This window comes from Falco rusticolus, chromosome 1, assembly GCF_015220075.1.
Source record: "Falco rusticolus isolate bFalRus1 chromosome 1, bFalRus1.pri, whole genome shotgun sequence".
Classification (NCBI taxonomy): Eukaryota; Metazoa; Chordata; class Aves; order Falconiformes; family Falconidae; genus Falco; species Falco rusticolus.
In genome coordinates this window covers 34612424-34630846 of record NC_051187.1, presented here as the reverse complement: position 1 = coordinate 34630846, position 18423 = coordinate 34612424, and the positions used below count along the sequence as shown (strand labels likewise).

At 63.9% G+C, this 18423-nt stretch overlaps 3 protein-coding genes across 6 annotated transcripts; 2 read left to right on the top strand and 1 right to left on the bottom strand.

The window, feature by feature from the left end:
• The first annotated feature begins 1334 nt into the window (after positions 1-1334).
• On the top strand, positions 1335-4155 carry RFC5 (replication factor C subunit 5). Of its 2 annotated transcripts, none has more exons than XM_037385739.1 (11): positions 1335-1404; positions 1532-1596; positions 1680-1816; positions 1919-1998; positions 2341-2414; positions 2536-2695; positions 2861-2942; positions 3062-3191; positions 3397-3474; positions 3561-3615; positions 3849-4155. In XM_037385739.1, the coding sequence occupies exons 1-11, from the start codon at positions 1373-1375 to the stop codon at positions 3943-3945; spliced, it is 990 nt and encodes a 329-aa protein (XP_037241636.1). In that variant the 5' UTR covers positions 1335-1372; the 3' UTR covers positions 3946-4155. The 2 variants fall into 2 exon arrangements, with proteins under 2 accessions (XP_037241636.1, XP_037241722.1); XM_037385825.1 differs by having other exon boundaries at positions 1367-1404; positions 1685-1816.
• Positions 4156-4904: 749 nt separating this feature from the next.
• Positions 4905-8903, bottom strand: WSB2 (WD repeat and SOCS box containing 2). Of its 3 annotated transcripts, none has more exons than XM_037385441.1 (9): positions 8676-8903; positions 8357-8528; positions 8010-8245; positions 7671-7802; positions 7226-7326; positions 6800-6972; positions 6444-6557; positions 5838-5945; positions 4905-5622 (listed from the first exon to the last, which is right to left on the bottom strand). In XM_037385441.1, the coding sequence occupies exons 1-9, from the start codon at positions 8689-8691 to the stop codon at positions 5460-5462; spliced, it is 1215 nt and encodes a 404-aa protein (XP_037241338.1). In that variant the 5' UTR covers positions 8692-8903; the 3' UTR covers positions 4905-5459. The 3 variants fall into 3 exon arrangements, with proteins under 3 accessions (XP_037241338.1, XP_037241411.1, XP_037241501.1); XM_037385514.1 differs by having other exon boundaries at positions 8010-8242; positions 8676-8811; XM_037385604.1 differs by lacking the exons at positions 4905-5622; positions 5838-5945 and adding an exon at positions 5956-6136.
• Positions 8904-10857: 1954 nt separating this feature from the next.
• RASAL1 (RAS protein activator like 1) lies at positions 10858-18423 on the top strand. The gene is made up of 19 exons (XM_037401788.1): positions 10858-10922; positions 12498-12554; positions 12645-12758; positions 12855-12916; positions 13005-13134; positions 13950-14031; positions 14141-14278; positions 14527-14615; positions 14712-14829; positions 14921-15074; positions 15280-15344; positions 15483-15595; positions 15786-15978; positions 16060-16197; positions 16734-16878; positions 17120-17295; positions 17384-17521; positions 18073-18208; positions 18299-18423. Exons 1-19 carry the CDS (start codon positions 10858-10860, stop codon positions 18421-18423), a joined length of 2238 nt encoding a protein of 745 aa, XP_037257685.1.

The following is an 18423-nucleotide window of genomic DNA, read 5'->3' as shown; positions in this document are numbered from 1 at the left end:
TCTGGCAGCTTTTGGGGTTTCTATAGGATTTCACCTGGACCTCTTGCTGGTTTCCCTTTCCTTACCAGAAATAGGGTTTCTCCGTGATTTTTTTTCACCCCCCCGATATACTCCCCATCACCTCTACTTCCCAACGGATCACCTCCCATCACCTCTCCGTCTGTGCTTTCCAAGGCAGAGCCCCTCACTGCTGGCCGCTTTCCTTTCCCACCCATGGCATGTAAACCAGAGCTGCATGTGAGCATCTGTGCCAGCCAGCCTAGGTTATTCATCCCTCTAAGCCCCTTCTCTAAGGAGGCTCCAGCCATTTCCCAAAGCTCAGCCTGAAGCAGCCATGGACCCCTCTTCCTTTGGAGGTGATGCTGGTGAGAAGAGGCTACATCCAGCACATCCAGGAATAGCCCGGAGCCACTCAGCCCCCAGCAGAGACCCCCCCATGACTCAGACAAGTGCTTTGGCAGCATGAGGGACAGAAGACAGAGCTGATTTTTCAAGTTAGTCAACCAGAAAAAGAGACCTGCAATTCTTGGGGGTGCTCTCCTGCCCCAGGATGCAGCAGGGACAGGGAGAAGGTGTTCTCACAGGCACCTCTCGAGTTTGCTGCTCCCGTGGCACTGGGAGGACAAGCAGGTCTTGTCTGCACTCCGCCGGCTTCCAGACAGCCCTTGGAGCTGCTGCCCTTGGCCCCAGCCTGCAGCTACCAGCGGTGCCCTGGCCCAGAGGGCTTTCTCAGAGCAGGGTCACCACGCTTTTCCCAAAAGCATGCCCATCACTTCGCTTTAGCAATTCCCGGTGCCGTGCCCTCTCCAAGAGCCCAGGCACCACTTTGCTCTGGTGAACGCCAGCACCACACTCTCCCCAAAACCATGCCCACAACCTTGCTCCAGTAATTCCCCAGGGCCGTGCCCTCCCTGAGAGCCCAGGCACCACTTGGCTTTGGGGAGTGCCAGCACCATGCTCCTCCCAAAAGCATGCTCCGGCAATTCCCGGTGCCGTGCTCCCCCCAAAAGCATGCTCCGACAATTCCCGGTGCCGTGGCTCCCCCCAAAAGCATGCTCCGGCAATTCCAGCGGCCCCGGCACCCCCATCCCCGGTGTTCCCCTCTGGTACCCCCCGTCCCGGTGCTCCTGGCCCTGGTACCCCCGGCGCCACTACCCCCATCCCCGGTGCCCCCCGGCCCCGGTACCCCCAGCCCCACACCAGCCGCTAAGCCGGGACGGGGCGGAGCTCCCGAACAGACGCCCCGCCCATCCCGCCCGCCCCGCCCAACTACGCCCTGCCCATCCCACTCGCTTCCCCCAATCCCGTTCCGCTCCGCCTGCCCCGCCCCGCCCATCCCGCCCGCCACTGCGCTCTCGCGAGACACCGGAGCATGGCGCGGGCGGGCGGCGGGAATCTGCCGTGGTGCGGCCGGGACCGGAGCGGGACGGGGGGGCGGGAGCGGCGGGGAAGGGCTGGGAGATCGGCGGGTACCCCCCCGGGCTGACCGCCCCCTGACCGCCCCCCGCCCGCTGCGCTCTCTCCGGTGCAGGGTGGAGAAGTACCGGCCGCAGGCGCTGTCGGAGCTGGTGTCCCACCAAGATATCCTCAACACCGGTAGGTAACGACCCCCGGTAACCGCCCCCCGCAACAGCACCGGGGGGTGCCAGGCAGCCCCCAGCCCCGTTATTCTTCTCCAGTGCAGCGGTTCATCAGCGAGGATCGGCTGCCGCATCTTCTCCTCTATGGGCCGCCCGGTACCGGAAAGACCTCGACCATCCTCGCCTGCGCCAAGCAGCTCTACCGGGAGCGGGAGTTCGGCTCCATGGTGCTGGAGGTAACCGGGGAGGGGCGGTGGGGGGGTGGGTGATGGGGGGGTCACCCCCACCCCCGGGTGCATCCTCAGGCAGGGGCGCGGATCCACGCCATCTCTCTCCAGCTCAACGCCTCCGACGACCGGGGTATCGACATCGTCCGAGGGCCCATCCTGAGCTTCGCCAGCACCAGGACCATCTTCAAGTAAGTGGTGGGTCTGCGCTTCCCAAAGCCCCCGGCCCCTTTGTCACCCCCCTGCCAGCACCGCCTACCCTGGCGCGTGGCTTGGGATGTGGGTTTGGGGGGGCTCCTGGGGTGGGCAGTGTATGGAGAGGATGAGAAGGACCCAGGGGTGCACAGCGAGCAGGGAGGATGGGGAGGGCTAGGGATGAGTGATAAGGATGCCAGAGCAGAGGGGAAAGGAGGGCTTCCTGGGGGTGTTCATGGGGGTCAGGCTGGGAATAAGCACCCCCTGCTCACCCTCCTCCAGCACCAAGCCAGCAGCTGAGACCAAAGCCGCCCCCCCCCCTTTTTTCTCTTTTTAAGGAAAGGCTTCAAGCTCGTCATCCTGGATGAAGCCGATGCCATGACCCAGGATGCTCAGAACGCCCTGCGGCGAGGTGAGGGCTGCTGGGGACCCCACACTGCTGGCACCCCTTCAGCCTTGCCCAGCGCAGCGCAGGGTGCGAGCCTGTACAAGGCGGCAGAGGAGGACCAGCCTCTCCTCTGTCCTTTTCGCAGTGATTGAGAAGTTCACAGAAAACACCCGCTTTTGCCTCATTTGCAACTACCTCTCCAAGATCATCCCTGCCCTGCAGTCCCGCTGCACGCGCTTTCGCTTCGGCCCCCTCACCCCAGAGCTGATGGTGCCCCGGCTGCAACACGTCGTACAGGAGGAGGGGTGAGCTGGGGATGGCACAGGGTGCAGGGGGCCCTGCAGCATCCTCCACACCCCCTTTTTCCCCATTCCTCTATACAGGGAGGAGCTGCAGGCTTGGTTTTCTGCAGTTGTATTTCCCTCCAGCAATGCTGGCTCCCTCTGCAGCCCCAAGGTCTTGTTTTCCAGGGTGGATGTGACTGAGGATGGGATGAAGGCTCTGGTGACCCTCTCAAGCGGTGACATGCGCAGAGCCCTCAATATCTTGCAGGTACAGACAATAGGCACAGCCGCTCCTCGTGTAAGCCGGCAGTACTGGGCTCCATGCAGGCAGCTGCCCTGGAGGAAGGGCTGAGCTCTTCATCCTTCCTGCACCCTCCTCTTCCTCAGAGTACCACCATGGCCTTTGGGAAGGTGACGGAGGAGAACGTCTACACCTGCACAGGACACCCCCTCAAGTCTGATATTGCCAACATCCTTGACTGGATGCTAAACCAGGACTTTTCCACCGCCTATCGCAGTATCCTTTTCCCTCTGCTGGCCCTGGGGTTTAATCCCCGCTGCTGTAAATCCTCTTCACCAGGGCTCCTTGTCCTGTGCTCTCCAGCTCCAGCTGGGGTGGGTGCTGCTCACTGGGGAGGGTCCTCAGGGTTGTTGTGGGGACGAGGAGTGGGATCTCACAGGGAAAGACTTGGCAGAAGGCCCTTCACTCATTCTCATCTCAGAAATCATGGAGCTGAAGACGCTGAAGGGCTTGGCCCTGCAGGACATCCTCACTGAGATCCACCTGTTTGTGCACAGAGGTGGGGGCTTGAGGGGCCGTCTCCTGTGACCCCAGGAGGGCCAACCACAGCCCACACTGACATATGCCATCTCCTTCTCTCCACAGTTGATTTCCCACCCTCGATCCGCATCCAGCTGCTGATCAAAATGGCAGACATCGAGTAAGTGTCCACTCACCCCTGCTCCTTGCCCTAAAGCACCCCAGCTGGGGGGCTGCCAGCGTGCCAACCCCATGGGAGCCACCACTGCTGTGCTGTGCCAGGTCCTGGCAGCTGGTGGGCACCACTGACAGACACCCACAGCCCCTGAGCATCTGTCCTGGCCAGGGCTCTTGCTTTGTTGGGATGCAGACACTGGTGTAAATACTCAAACCTGCCCTTGCCCCCTGCTCCAGGTACCGGCTGGCTGCTGGGACCAATGAAAAGATTCAGCTGAGCTCCCTCGTCGCAGCTTTCCAAGTCACCAGGGACCTGATCGTCGCCGAAGCCTGAGTCCACGAAGATCCCAGGAAGTAGGGTGGATCCCTGCTTGCATTACCAGATCTTGCAGAAGCTGGAAGGGATCGTCATCCCCGTGCATGGAGCTGCTCCCTGCAGCTTTCCATTTCCTTTCTGCAAGCCCTGAGCCTGCAGCTGGGGCACGAGGGTCAGGCAGCGTTATTTCTAAGCTTCATCGGGAAATACAGATGCCTCTAAAGCCCAGCAGGTTGCACTTGTCTTTTCTTTTCCTGTCCAGCAAGGACTGAAGGGAGGTGGTCGCAGCACCCACACAGGCTGAAGTCTGCTGCTGTCACCTGCCTGCAAAACCCTACTCCCTCGCACAGCAGAGCTGCCCCAGCTTGTGCCACCCCGTTGCTTGCGCAGCTGAGCAGGGACAAACACAGTTTCTTGCATTGACACTCCCACATGACAAGGGGGAACACAGCTGTGGGTCACACCTGTACAGGCTAGGGAAACACCACCTTTCTGCATTCTGCTGCTTGCAAGGGAAAACATCTCAGGGAACAGTTTAGAGGAGACATTCCCCTACTTCTCCATCTGCTGGGGTCACAGCCTCGGGCTCACACACAGACCGAGCCCTCTAGCATGCAGGGGACTCAAAACACGTGCTGTCATTCCAGGCACCCGCTAAACTGGAGGGAGACAAGCGCATGAGACCTTCATGCACAGCATCTCTGGACATTAGGCTGCTCAAGTGCCAAGCTCCAGAGGGGAGAAAAAGCAACAGAGGAATGGAAGCTGGGGGCTGGCGGAAGCCCCAGGTCCCACCTTCACGGTGGACTGATCCTCCCCAGCACCCACTGCTGAACACTTAATGGTCTGCTGCACTTCAGAGCTGGGTAAGCACTCACTGCCACCCCAACAGCTGCAGGAGGCTGGAGCCCCTAGCGCGCTGGAGCCTGCCCTGCCCAGTATCCCCAGGTCACCTCTACAAGCCAAGAGGAAAGGCATGAGGAATAATTTTTTTATTCTGTCATCGCTGTTGTCTAGTCTGCAGAGACCTGCTCGGGTTTATCCAGCTCACGCCCAAACCAGGAGAGCAGCAGAGCCTGCACTCCTCCGGGAACTCAGCCACAGTACAAGCCGGTCCCAGCGAGGGTCAGTTTTGTCACGGATGGTTGTAGCCCGGTATTCATATGAACAACAAAAGCTCTGCTCAGACTGCAGCTGCTAACCTTCAACCCACAACATTGCACTTGGAAGCAAAAGCACCTGACCCAAAACTTGCAGATAGCAGGGGAACAGGGGGACCTGTGTCCCCTGTGGGGCCGCCACAGCTGTGCCCCTTGCCCTCTGCATGCATTTTTGCTGGGTTCTAGTATTACTATACTCAAAAATCCCTCCACATTCACAGACAGAGCCCCAAAACAAGGGGAGTAGCAATCTTTCTGCCCCACGGCTCACAAATCAGCGAGACGTCGTTGCAGCAGTGCCTCCTCTAATCCAGCCAAGCCCTGCCACCAGGCAGAGGGCTCTCACCTCCATCCTCCACTTTCCACGCTGCCTTAAAAGGTCCGGTAAGTGAGGAATTCCTTCAGCTTCCTGGGAATGGGGAGCGCGAGGACCTGGTATGTTGTCAGGAAGGTGCGCAGAGCTTTGCGACACAAGTGCTTTAGTGACGAGAGCACCCTTGGAGCAGTCCAGAATTGGACGTGGCCATCTCTGGTCCTGCAATGGGACCCAAACAAGCCGTAAGCACAGGGCAGAGCGACACGCTAAAACTCCAACCCCCAAATATCCCAAGCTTGCAGCAACCACGCTCTCCCCAGCCCAGGAAACCAGCCTGTACCCCCAAGGAAGCCCAGAATTTGCTGAGCAGACCCAGAGCTGCAGAGGGAGGGAGCAGCCACGTGTCTCTCCACTCTCTTCTCCTCAATACGCACCCTGTGGCGATAAAACCACCGTGTGGAAAGTACATGCAGCACAGGCCGTTGGTCATGGGAGCAAATGCAACCGGAGACCGAAGCTCCAATGCCCAGATCCTCAGGAGCCTAAGGAGAAAGGGAGGGGACACGATGCCAGGCCCACATCCACGCAGTGCCTGCAGCTAAAATAAAGCCTCTGGGTTCACCTGAATGCATGCAAACTCTGGAGTAGGATTTTCTTCCCATGGGCTTAGAGCATCCCAGGAGTGTCACAACACGGCAGCAAAGCAGGAGGCACTGTCCCCTGTAGAGCTGAGCTGGATGCAGACAGAGCTAGTGACTGTGCTGAGGGGCACAGCGAGGGCAGCACAGCACACAGGAGGACACGGGCCCCGGCTCATCGCTCAGAGGGGTGACAGGACCCTGACCTTGCTACCCCTTGCCACAGCCAAGCTGCGGTATCCCAGGCACCTGGCCCTTTCCCCTTAAGCCAAGCGCTGCGGGGGGGGGCTGGCACGGGAGGTCTGTTCCTCACTGGCATGTCCCGAGCTCCTGGTTTGTTTTGGTGGTGTCCTTCTGGGACCTTCTTCTTCCCACTGGGGGTCCCCAAGGGGGTTCACTCACCTGTCGTCTGCCACCGTGGCCAGGTAGAGGCCCTCAGGGGAGAAGCAGACTGAGCGCAGGGAGCTGGTATGGACTTCACTGCTGTAGTCCAGTGCCGAGTGCAGAGGGGCATGGCTGTGAGTAGGGAGAACAAGCCCAGCATCAGCCCCAGGTTGCCAAAAGCCCCATCCCCAGTGCTCTGGACTGGCAGAGGGGCCAAACCTGGAAAGCCAGAGCCCCCTTTCAGCCACTGGAGACAGGGGAGAGGTGGTGGCCGTGCCCAGCTAGGAGGGAAGGCCATGTTCAGCCCTAACAAACCCCCACAGCATTGTTCTGCCACCTTTCCACAATTCCCCACTGGCCCCCCAGCTCCATACCGCAGTGTCCTAAGCTGCTCCCCAGTGTAGGGGTCCCACATGATGACGCAGGCATCATAGGAGGCGGTGACGAGGAGTGCCGAGTCCGGCGAGAAGTCGCATGACACCACACTGCTCTGGTGCCCCTCCAGCCTCCGGATGAGGGTGTAGGATCGCATGCTCCACAACAGTGCCTGCGGGACATGGGCAGGGGCTGAGGCTGGGAGCATCCCCAGGGTGGGTACAGAGAAGCACCATCTTGGGGTTTAAGCCACAAGGGCTCTGGTCCCAGCTCCTCCATGCAGAGCCTGGATGGCTGAGGAACGAGGGTGGCTCTGGCCTGGCCCCTTCTCACAGGGGGGGCTTCTTGCACTGAGGGACACAGAGAACCGAGAGGAGCGCTGGAGTCAGTGGGATACAGGATGGCTCCCATCCTGCAGGACTCACCGACTTCTCTCCGGCAGCAGAGCAGAGCATGCTGCAGTCTGGGGAGATGGAACAGCAGTAGACCCACTGCACATGGCCTGACAGCACCTGGACCTGCCGCCCTGGGGACAACAGACACATGAGTCACAAGATGCAGCGCTAGGCCCTGTCTCTGCTCTCCCCTCCCTTTCCCAAGAGGGAATGCATGCGGGGCTGGGGGGTTCCTGGGGGCAGATCCCAAGCTCTGTCTACTTGCAACCCCCTCCTGAACCTCCCAGACCCCACTTGGAATAAGACAGCTCTACCCTGTGTTGCAGGACTCTCCCCTTCTGCCTTGAACACTGTTACTGAAGATCCTCTCCCACCATCTCCCCTACCGAGGTGGGTTTCTTCCCCCTTCCCCACAGCAGAGCCCAGCCTCAGCCAGGGGTGACCTAGCACCAGGAACATCCCTGCATGCTCCTACCATCTCTGCTCAGGTCCCAGACACGCAAGGTCTTGTCCCGTGAGGCCGACACAAGGATAAGGCTTCCATTGGGAGCGAAGCTCAGGTCTCTGACAACATCCTGGTGCCCCAAGAGGCTGAACAGGAGGTGTCCTGCGGAGAGGAGCTATGCTCAGCACCGTCCCTCCACAGGGAATGAAGCAGTGCCCCTCACATGCAGGCAGCCCCGCTTGGGACTGGGCAGGGGCTCCCGCTCACCCTGGGGAAGGACGGAGATGGGATCTCCTTCCAAGTGGAAGCAATGGGAGAGACACCACCCTGAAGCCATGCCTGCTCCTGCTGTCAGCGAGGGCCACTCACCTGTCTGCACCTCCCAGACCTTGATCTGCCCATCGTTGAGCCCGGTGGCCAGGATCTGGCAGGGAAGACCCACGGCGCAGGTGGGATCCACCTCCTCTGCCTCTGCCGCCGGCCAGGCGCTGAAGGCCAGGCCCCACACGATCTGCCCGCACTCCAGCGTCTTCTCCTTGGCCACCCCTCGGCTCCTTGCCTCCGCTTTGCCGCCGCGGCTCTTACGCTCCGAGGTTTTGCAGCTGCTGGGGGAAAGAAGGGACACAGGTCTATCCCTGGGGCGGCCTGGTCCCCCGGGATCCCCCACCCCGGCTCCGTGTGCCCCCTGCCCACCCAGCCCCCCCCGCCCAACTCACAGCTCGGCCTCCTCCAGGGGCCAGGGGATCAGCTTGACCACGCAGTGTCCCTGCGACCAGGCGAACCAGGCGCCGTCGGGGGAGAAGGCCACGCTCCAGGTCTCGCAGCTGGATTTCCAGTCGTAGCGCTGCGGCCGGCCCGGCTTCAGCTCCGCCAGCAGGACCGGCTCCTCTGGGCGGCGGGACGGCCACGTTACCCCCCGGCCAGGGCCTCGCCCCCCTCCTCCCGCCCTCCCCGTGCGCACCGGGACACCCGCACCGGGACACCCGCTGCCCCGGCCCCCGCGGTGCCCGGCCGCCGCTCGCCGCCGCGCCTCACCTCCGCTCGGCTTCATGGCGGCTCCGCCGCCCGGCCGGCCCGGCCCCGCCGCCTCCGCCCGGCCACGGCAAGGCCCCGCCGGGCCGGGCGCGGCCTCCGCGGGCCCAGGCCCGGGCCTAGGCCCAGGGTGGCGGCCGCGGCGGCGGCGCGGCGAGGGGAGCGCGGCTGCCGCCTCCGCCTCCTCCTCCTCTGGCGGCACCGCCCCGCCGGGCCCGCGGGGGCCGGGGTGCCGCGGGGGGAGGGCGCCCGCGCAGGGACCCCCCGCCGCCGCCGTGCTGGGCCGGGCTCCGGGGCTGGCCGTGCGCCCCGGCTCCGCGGGATGGGGCCGGGGGCGGGGAGCGGAGCGCGGGCCCCGGGCAGGGGAAGCGGCGCCGCCTCGCCTTCCCCGCCGGCCCCCGGGGACACCCCCCGGGGCGCTGCCGCTGCCCCCGCCCCGCTGGGACACGGGCCGAGCCCAGGCCGCCCCACGGGGCTGGGGGGCTGCGGGGGCGCCCGGAGCGGCCGGTGCCCGCAGCGCCTCCCTTTGCGGCACAGCACCGGCGCCCGGGGACCCCACAAGCACCCGGTGACACCCCCGGCAGTGCCCCCCCGGGGGGCCATCACCCACACAGTGACCCCCCCAGGACCCAGCACCCACACAGGGACCTCCTAAGACCCACCACCCACACAGGGCCCCTCCGGGGACCCCACGCCCACACAGTGACCCCCTCCAGCAGCAACACCCCAAAGACCCCACACCCACAAAGTGACCCCTCCAGGGACCCAGCACCCACATGGTGACACCCTTCCAGCACTGACCCCCTGGGGACCCAGCACCCGCATGGTGACAACCCCCAGCAGCAGCACCCCAATGACCCAGCACCACACAGTGACCCCCCCCCGGGGACCGAGCACCCACACAGTGACCCCCCAGGGACCCAGCACCCACACAGTGTCACCCCCCTGGCACTGACCATCTGGGGACCTAGCACCCAAATGGTAACAACCCCCAGCAGCAACACCCCAGGGACCCAGCACCCACACAGTGACACCCCCCCAGCACTGACCCCCCGGGGGCACAGCACCCACAGCACTGACCCCTGAGGACACAACCCACATGGTGACACCCACCTCAGCAGGGTCATGCCCCCAGAGACCCAGCACCCACAGTGACCCCCCCGGCAGCAGCACCCCAAGGACCCTGCACCCACTCGGTGACACACACCCTGGCAATCCCTCCCGTGAGTCACTGCAGGAGACATCTGGCCAGCCCACCCCGCACCCCCCCAATTCACCAACCCTCCAGCCCCCCCAGTGCCTCCTGCTATGCCTGGCAGTGGGAGGGCTGCACACCAGCAGTGCAGTGGGGACCGGGGGGACCGCATCCCCCTCTGTCCCCCCCTGGCTCAGGGTCCCAGTGCAGAGAAGCCGGGGGGCGGGGGGAACTGGGGGGGCGTTGCAGTGCTGCACCTGCAGGCACCCTGGGATCTGCTGGAGTCTCCCTGATCCAGCTCACCCAGAGGCACCCCAGGTGGGGGCAAGGTCCCGTGGGGGTCTTGGGCACCACTGTGCCAGCAGCCCCCCAGGCAGGCTGCTTCCTTCACCTCTGCCCACCCCAAGGCCAAATCTCACCCCAGGCTCCCCATGGCACCCACCGCCGCTTTGGGGTACAGGCAGAGCCCCCCAGCCTGGGGACAGTTTCTTGTGCCACTCAGCATGATAGGACAGAAGCTGCCCCCCGAACCCCACCCCACCCCCCCCCGGAGCCAACAGCCTGCAATGGTCCTGTGCCTCAGTTTCCCCATCGCTAGTGGGGGGGGGGGCTTTGCCCACGCTGGCAGTTCTTGGTACACAGGGGGACCCCCACAGTCAGTTCCCGGTGAGTGGCAACCTGTGGCTGCCAGCACGGTGCCGGTGGGCCGGTGGGCACAAGGCCAGCCCACCCGAGCTCGCCCACCGCCGCATCCCTGCGCGCTCCGGCTCACTTGCTCTCGCCCGCTGCTCCGGCGCAGGTGGGGAGCGAAGCAGCGAGAAAAACAACCGAGAAGAGGAAAAAGGAAGAAGCGACGACGAGAAGCAGTGGAGGAGGAGGAGGAGGCCGGTGCTGGCAGCCCCACCGGCGGCGGGGGGAGCTCAGGGCACCCCGGGGGCACCCGTTGTGGCCCCCCATGGACTCCTAGGTGCCCGTCCGAAGTTCGCCGGCATGGCCAAAACCACCTTACTGCACTGCCGGGTGGTGGAGGGGAAGGACCTGCCTGCCAAGGACGTGTGAGTGGCTCAGGGGGGGTCTCGGTCCCCCAGTTTCCCCCAGCCCCTGACCCTGGGAGATGTGGCGGGGGCGTGCTGGGAGCTCTGGGTGCTCTGCTCTCGGTACAGTTTTGGGGGTCCCTGGTTGCACCCATGCTAGCAGGGACCCATGGCTCCAAAGGGGGGGTCTGTGGGTGGCAGGGGACTGCCAGCCCCCTCAGCTTTCCCCTTCCCCTTCCCCACCAGAGGTGTATGAGCCCCCCAACCACTTGAGCATCCCTTTGCTGCCCCCCAGCAGGGTGGGCACAGGGTATCCCCCCAGGGCTAGGCGTAGGACTGGGGGGACACTGCCCCCTGCACCCCCACAAACCTGTTGGCCATCCGTGCTCTTTGGGAGAGGGGGGGGGCTGAGAAGACGAGGGGGCAGGAGACCCTCTGCCTGCTCCTGCCCCATGGCTATGCCTCAGCAGAGCTGGCAGCCAAGGGCTCCTCCGGATGTGCCAGCCTGGCACCGCTGGCCGCTCCCAGGGCAGGGCAGCCGGGAGCAGCTGTGGGCAGCGGGGCCTCCTTGCCTCAGTTTCCTCACCCAGTAAGGGGTCATGACCCTGTGCTGGGTGCCCTACTCGGGGGGTCTGGGCACAGCAGGGTGATCCAGACCCACCAGCACAAGGATGAGGTGCCCAGCACCATTCCCAGCCCCCCAAACCCAGCTTGGGGCCATCCCGGCTCAGGGTGACTCACTCGTGGCCGGGCTCTGGAGGGGTTGGGTGCTGTCAGACCCACAGCGTGGTGCCAAGGTTTGCCTGCCCGTCCCTGCCAGACCAGCCGGGCCATGGGCTTTGCTCTGCTGGCTGGCGCTGAGATAGCCCTGGGGACTAACAAAGCCATTCCTTAGCCAGCGTGCCACATCGCCTGCTGTGCCCACCAGCCGCAGCCAACACCTTCCTGTCCCCCAGCCCATGGCTGGCACGGAGGCTGGAGTCACCTCCCTTGCTCCACTTTGGATCTGGCTTCTTACTGAAGCACCTCGTACCATCCCCTGCCTCCAGCAGCTGGGGATTTGGGGTTCCAGCATCGCCCCGGCCATGCTGCCGCCCTGGGGCTGGCACCCCTCGGTACTGGTCCAGCTGCCATAAACAAGTGGGGAAGGGGCTTTGCAGGCAGCAGGTGGATCCCACCCTTGTCCCCTCCATCCCATCCTCCCACACAGAAGGGGTTAAGCCCAGGATGGGCCCTGGGCCAGCTGGGTGTCACCCTGACATTATGAGCTGCCACAGAAACTCTGCCTCAGCTGTGCTGCTGGAGAGACAGAGGTACCCATGGGTGGGGGGCATGGGAACAAAGGGCAACGGCTCATGGTGGCCCACAACAGGTCCCCCAGCTCAAGGAGCACGGGGAAAAGGTATTGTCCCCTATCCAGGTGTCAGCTGTGGGGATGGGCTGAGACTCATCTCACCCCCTGAGTCGGTGCTTCACTAGTGGGGTTTGAAGTGATGCTGGGACTGGGCCCCCTGAGCCCCCCCAGCAGCAGCCCCCAGGGATGGGTGGGATGCCTAGGTTGGGCACTGACCCCTTGAACCCACATCCCCTGCCCAGGTCCGGCTCCAGCGACCCCTACTGCGTGGTCAAGGTGGACAACGAGGTGGTAGCCAGGTATGGGGGACACCATGCCACCCCAGCGAGGGGATGCATAGGGACGGGTGCTGTCCCCATGGGTGCAACCACCTCTCCCATCACTGGCAGGACGGCCACGGTGTGGAAGAACCTGAACCCTTTTTGGGGCGAGGAATACACCCTGCACCTGCCCCGTGGCTTCCACAGCCTCACTGTCTACGTGCTGGATGAAGACACCATTGGGTAGGGGGGACAAATGGGGGTGTGGGTGGGCACCAGTGAGCCCCTGGAGGGGTGGCACTGGTGGCCTCAATGCATGCTGCGCCTCTGCCCTCACAGGCAGGATGATGTTATCGGCAAGGTCTCGCTCAGCCGCCAGCAGATCTCAGCTGAGCCGCGGGGTGAGTGGGGGGCAGAGAGTGGGGCTGGGTGGAAGGCAGTGGGGTCGGTTCTGGCATCACGGGGCACCCACCTTATTCCCCTTGGCAGGCATTGACAGCTGGCTCAGCCTGGTGCCCGTGGACCCTGACGAGGAGGTGCAGGGTGAGATCCACCTGGAGCTGCAGGTCCCTGAGCAGGGCCACCCACGGGTGCTGCGCTGCCACCTCATTGAGGCCAGGTAGGGGGACTGGTGGGGCACAATGAGGGTGCAACAACACTGGGGTCTTATTTTTGCTTGATGGGGTCTGGGCAGTGGGAGGAGGGGAGGGGATGGGCACAAGGGTGGCACAGGGCTCGTCCTCCCCTCTTGGCACCAGGAAGGGCCCTTGCTGTGTCCTGTTTGGGGACATCAATGTTGCCAACCCGCCTGTGATGATGCCATGGGGTCTCAGTGGGGGATGCACTGCCTTGGACACTGCCCAGGGGGACAAGGGGCAGAGCTGGGTGGCCCAGAGGGCCATGGGCTACCTGGTGTCAGTCTCCATCAGACCAGCCCACTCTGGCACCAGGTTTCTCCCCTTTGGCTTCAAAACCGGGGGAAACTGAGGCACCCCCCAGGCTGCCCCGCTGCTTCACCCTGATGTGTGTGCATGTGTGTCTGCATGTGTGTGCACATGTGCCCACACACACGCCAGACGGCAGGCTGCTGGCAGTGGAGCAGGCAGCAGAGGCAGCATCCCGCTGCCATGGCAACTGAAGCAGATACCAAGGAAACAGGATGGCCATGGGGACAGCCAGGAGGGACAGCAGAGCCCCCTCCCGCTGTGCCATTTGGCTCCCAGGGACCACAGGAGGAAAGGGTTTGGGGCAGGAGTGCTGAGGAATGGGGACCCACTCTCAGCAGCAGCCCCCTGGCATCTGCTGGCTGCCCCAAGGGTGGCCAGTGTGCCCAGGTGAGCTGGGGGAGAAGGGGGGCTTGGGGGTGCAGGGACCATGCTGGCGGAGATGGGCCCCCTGCCCACTGCACCCTTGCTGACCCCCACCTCCCCACAGGGACCTGGCCCCCCGGGACCTCTCGGGCACCTCGGACCCCTTTGCCCGCGTGTCGTGCTGTGGGCGTACATTGGAGACAGCCGTGAGTCAGGGTGCTGGGTGCTGAGACCCAGAGGCGTGCTGGGTGCTGGGACCCAGAGGCTTGGGCACCTCGTCCCCCCCCCATGGTCACTGGTCCCTGTTCCCAGCAGGTGATTAAGAAAACCCGTTTCCCACACTGGGACGAGGTACTCGAGTTCGAGCTGGCAGAGGGTGAGCCAGGGGAAGCTGTGCTGAGCGTGGAGGTGTGGGACTGGGACATCGTGGGCAAGAATGACTTCTTGGGACAGGTGAGGACCTCGGGGCACACTGGTGTGGGGCAGGGTCCTGGAGGCACCTCTGCACCCCTATTACCTCCCCGTGCTTGGGGTCCAGGTGACTATGGGTCACGACCCACAGTGGTGGGGGCAGGGGCATGTGCACCCACTGAGCCTGGGGCAGTGCCACATCCAGACCCACTGCGTGTCCTGGGCTCTCCCGCAAGGAGGGTGCTGGTGCATGCCTCCCCTGTGCTCAGACCCTGCCTCCTGCCCCCCAGGTCGAGCTCCCCTTGGACACCATCTGCACAGGCCCCACCAAAGGCTGGTTCCAGCTCCTGCCCTTCCCCAGCACCACTGAGGACCACAGGTGAGTGCATGAGCAGCTCCCCAGGGTGGTTCCTCCATTCCGGCTGGGACGGAGCCAGGGTGCTGGATCCGGCTGAGCCCCCCCATGTCATTGTAGGCAGCAGCTGGGCACCCTACGGCTGGCGGTGCGGCTGGTGGAGGACAGGGTCCTGCCCCCCCACTACTACCAGCCCCTCATCCAACTCCTCACTGAGCCCATCCTCTGCCCTGGCCAGGTGGGTGCTGCGGGATGGGGCGACACGCAGGGCTGGCTGAGGATCACCCAGGTGCGGGGGCCTCACCATGCCCACCCTGCCTTCCCTACAGCACCCTGCCAGCACAGCCCTGACCATCCTGGAGGAGGTGACCTCAGGGGAGAGCCGCCAGGATGTGGCTACCAAGCTGGTGAAGATCTTCTTGGGGCAGGGGCTGGCTGTGCCCCTCCTGGACTATCTCACCACCCGTGAGCTGGCCAGGACTAGTAAGTGCCAGGGCCAGGGGCACCACCTGCATCCCTCAGCCAGGAAACTGGGCTGCCAGGGTCCCTCCAGGCCCCCATGGGGAGAAAAGTGGGGCCACCAAGGGGGAGGCAGGACAGGTGCCACATGTCCCCAGGGTTGGATGCACCAGGGACAGCTGGGGCATCACCCCGTGCCCACCTCTCCATGGACTCTGTGCTCTTCCAGCGGACCCCAACACCCTCTTCCGCTCCAACTCACTGGCCTCCAAGTCCATGGAGCAGTTCATGAAGGTGAGCAGGGGAGGGGACACCGGCTAGGTCCCTGCTGCATCCCCCTGTGATGGCACCAGGGCACAGAGCTGGGTTGTGTCCCAGCAGGGAATCTATGAACAGTCTAGAGATGCAAATGGTGACTTCCATCCCTTGCAGGTGGTGGGGCTGCCCTACCTGCACGAGGTCCTGAAGCCTGTGGTGAACCGTATCTTTGAGGAGAAGAAGTATGTGGAGCTGGACCCTGGCAAGATGGACCTGAGCCGCAGCAGGTGAGTGCGGGGGGGTGGCTTGGGGGGACATGGCACCTGGCACATCCAAGCCATCTCCATCCCCATGTCCCCTGCAGGAGGGGGTCACCTATTGCTGTTGAACCTGTGGGTCATCTTGATGGCTTTTGGCCAACAAGGGTGGCCCATTCCTGGGTATTGGGTGGCCCCTGACCTGGTGGTATCCCTGCAGGAGGATCTCACTCAAGGGGTCCCTTTCGGAGGTGCAGGTGCGAGAGAGCAGCCTGGAGCTGCTGAAGGGCTACCTGGGGGACATCGTTGATGCCATTGTGGGCTCGGTGGAGAAATGTCCCCTCCTCATGAGGGTGGCCTTCAAGCAGCTCCGCAGGCGCGTGGAGGAGCGGTTCCCCTTGGCACAGCATGAGGTGGGGCATGCGGCAGGGCCAGCACTGGGGGTCTGCACGCTGCTGGGACCACCACCCTGAGCTGTCCCTGTCCCCGGCCAGGAGGTGCAGTACTTCTCCATCAGTGGGTTTCTCTTCCTCCGCTTCTTTGCTCCTGCTGTCCTCACCCCAAAGCTCTTCAGCCTCCGGGAGCAGCACGCAGACCCTCGCACTGGCCGCACGCTCCTACTGCTTGCCAAGGTGCAGGGAACCTGGAGAGGGACAGGGATCCCAGGGAGGGATGGGGACCTGGGGAAGAATGGGGGCACCATGGAGGGACGGGGACCTTGAGAAGGGATGGGGACCCTGGGGGGGAATGAGGAACTCAAGGAGGGCTGGGGAGCCCAGGGAGGGATGGGGACCCAGGAGAAGGATGGAGACTCCAGAGACGAGACAAGAACCCAGGAGATGGATGGGGACCACAAGGAATGATGGGGACCCCAAAAAAGGTAGAGCCACTCCTGTCACCATGCCACGTGCCACAGGCTGGCTCCTTCCCATGCTGCTTGAGGCCAGCCCTGCCCATCACCAGGCCATGCCACCACCTGCCGGGCACAGCACAGGAGCCAACCTGGGGCAGCAGTTATGCCCCATCACCCACCAGCTGCTCCACTTTTCCACTTTCCTCCCCAATTCCCAAGCCCACGGGGTTCAGGGGAGCAGCCGGAGGGGTTCAGGGGAGCAGCCTTCCATGCCAGGGGGGTACAGCACTGTGAGCTCTTCCCTGCACGGGTCAGGCGCTGCAGAGCATTGGCAACCTGGGGCTGCAGCTGGGGCAGGGCAAGGAGCCATGGATGGCCCCGCTGCATGCCATCCTGCTGCCCGGTGTCACCCGTGTCAAAGCCTTCCTGGACAGCCTGGTCACAGTGGAGAGCACCGAGGGTGAGTGGGGACACGGGGGCCACTACTGGTGCTGGGTCCAGCTATGCCAGCACCTGATACCAGGGGATGGCATCATCGCTGCTGTCCCCCACATCCTGGGAGCATCCCCGGGGAGGGGGATGCACTCACTGCCATGTGGATGCTGCCAGGATGGCTGGGGATGGGCATCCTCCAGCTGGGGGAGGTGGTGGCACTTGGGGTGATGCTGCTGCTTCCCTGTCTGGCTGTGCCATGGCCACAGTGGGTGAGGGGCCAGTGCCACCAGCACTTTTCCGTCCCTCGGCCACCATCAAAGAGGGGTACCTGCACACCCGCACGGCGGGGGGGGCCACCCTGCTGCCCCACTTCGCCTTCAAGAAGAGGTACTTCTGGCTCAGCACCGAGGCCCTGACCTACTCCAAGTCCCCCAAGTGGCAGGTGGGTGCCTGCGACCCCCACCCTGTCTGGGGTGCCCCAGGGGGACAACATGTGGGTGCAGTGAGACATGGTGTTTTGGGGTCCCCAGGTGCGTTGCTCCATCCCTGTGCCACAGATGCGGGCGGTGGAGCTGGTGGATGAGAGCACCTTCCAGCACCCTCACGTCATGCAGATCGTGGCGCAGGATGCTGCTGGGCAGCTTCACACCACCTATATCCAGTGCAAGGTGGGTGCCCCCCCACCCTGGGAGCCCCCTCCCTGGCAGCCATGGGGACAATGGAAATGGTCCTGGTCCCAAATCCATCTATGCTCAGGCACGAGCTGTACTGGGAACACTGGGGTACCCAGCCCTGACTGTACTGATGTCCAGGGGTTATCGGGGCCCTGGCTATACTGGGGAAATGGGGGTAGCCTAACCTGACTGTACTGGGGTCATGGAGGTACCAGCTCTGGTATATTGGGATCAGTGGGGTATCCAGCCATATCTGTACTGAAGTCTCTGAGGTACCAGCTCTATTAGCACTGGGGTCACTGGGGTACCCTGGCTCCCACGGTGCCACCTCCCCACCAGATCCTACCTGTGCAGCTTTGCCATCAAAATGTCACTCCCCGTCACCTGGTCCTGGTGCCCACCACCATCCCCGATGCCCACCCCTACCCAGGACCCCGTTAGCATCACCTATGCCCACCTCCACCCTCCTCCTCCCACTGGCAGTGCCCAGCACAGGGTGCCCATGGGTGCCAGCGGGGTGCCACCCTCCCTCCCTGTCCCCGCAGAGCGCCCAGGAGCTGTGGCAGTGGCTCTGGGCAGTGCGGCAGGCCAGCAGCACCAACGAGGCCATGCTGCCCACCTGCCACCCGGGCACATTCCGTGCTGGCCGCTGGACCTGCTGCCTGCAGCCTACCTGCACCGGTAAGGCTGGTGGGCAGCCCGGGGCAGGGGGTCCCCTGGAAAGGGGGTGTGGGGGTCCCCTGGTACCCCCACTGTGGCTGTCTTTGGCAGCGCCAGGGTGCAGCCGGACCCACAGCACCGTGGTGCTGAGCGAGTGGAGTGACCCCCTGGACCCCACGGCAGCAGCACAGACCCTCTACAGGCACCTCCGGCAGGCGGGGGCCCGGCTGCGGTGA

Excerpts from the sequence above, each read along its gene's own strand:
- RFC5 (XM_037385739.1), top strand. The coding sequence starts at position 1,373 with ATGGCGCGGGCGGGCGGCGGGAATCTGCCGTG. Across the intron at positions 2,415-2,535 it reads TCAGAACGCCCTGCGGCGAG|TGATTGAGAAGTTCACAGAA; the intron begins GTGAGGGCTGCT and ends TCCTTTTCGCAG. Across the intron at positions 3,475-3,560 it reads CCACCTGTTTGTGCACAGAG|TTGATTTCCCACCCTCGATC; the intron begins GTGGGGGCTTGA and ends TTCTCTCCACAG.
- WSB2 (XM_037385441.1), bottom strand. Across the intron at positions 7,803-8,009 it reads GGTCTGGGAGGTGCAGACAG|GACACCTCCTGTTCAGCCTC; the intron begins GTGAGTGGCCCT and ends TCCTCTCCGCAG. Across the intron at positions 5,946-6,443 it reads GCCACGGTGGCAGACGACAG|GCTCCTGAGGATCTGGGCAT; the intron begins GTGAGTGAACCC and ends CTTTCTCCTTAG.
- RASAL1 (XM_037401788.1), top strand. The coding sequence starts at position 10,858 with ATGGCCAAAACCACCTTACTGCACTGCCGGGTGGTGGAGGGGAAGGAC. Across the intron at positions 12,759-12,854 it reads CTGGATGAAGACACCATTGG|GCAGGATGATGTTATCGGCA; the intron begins GTAGGGGGGACA and ends CTGCCCTCACAG. Across the intron at positions 17,522-18,072 it reads CCACCTATATCCAGTGCAAG|AGCGCCCAGGAGCTGTGGCA; the intron begins GTGGGTGCCCCC and ends CTGTCCCCGCAG.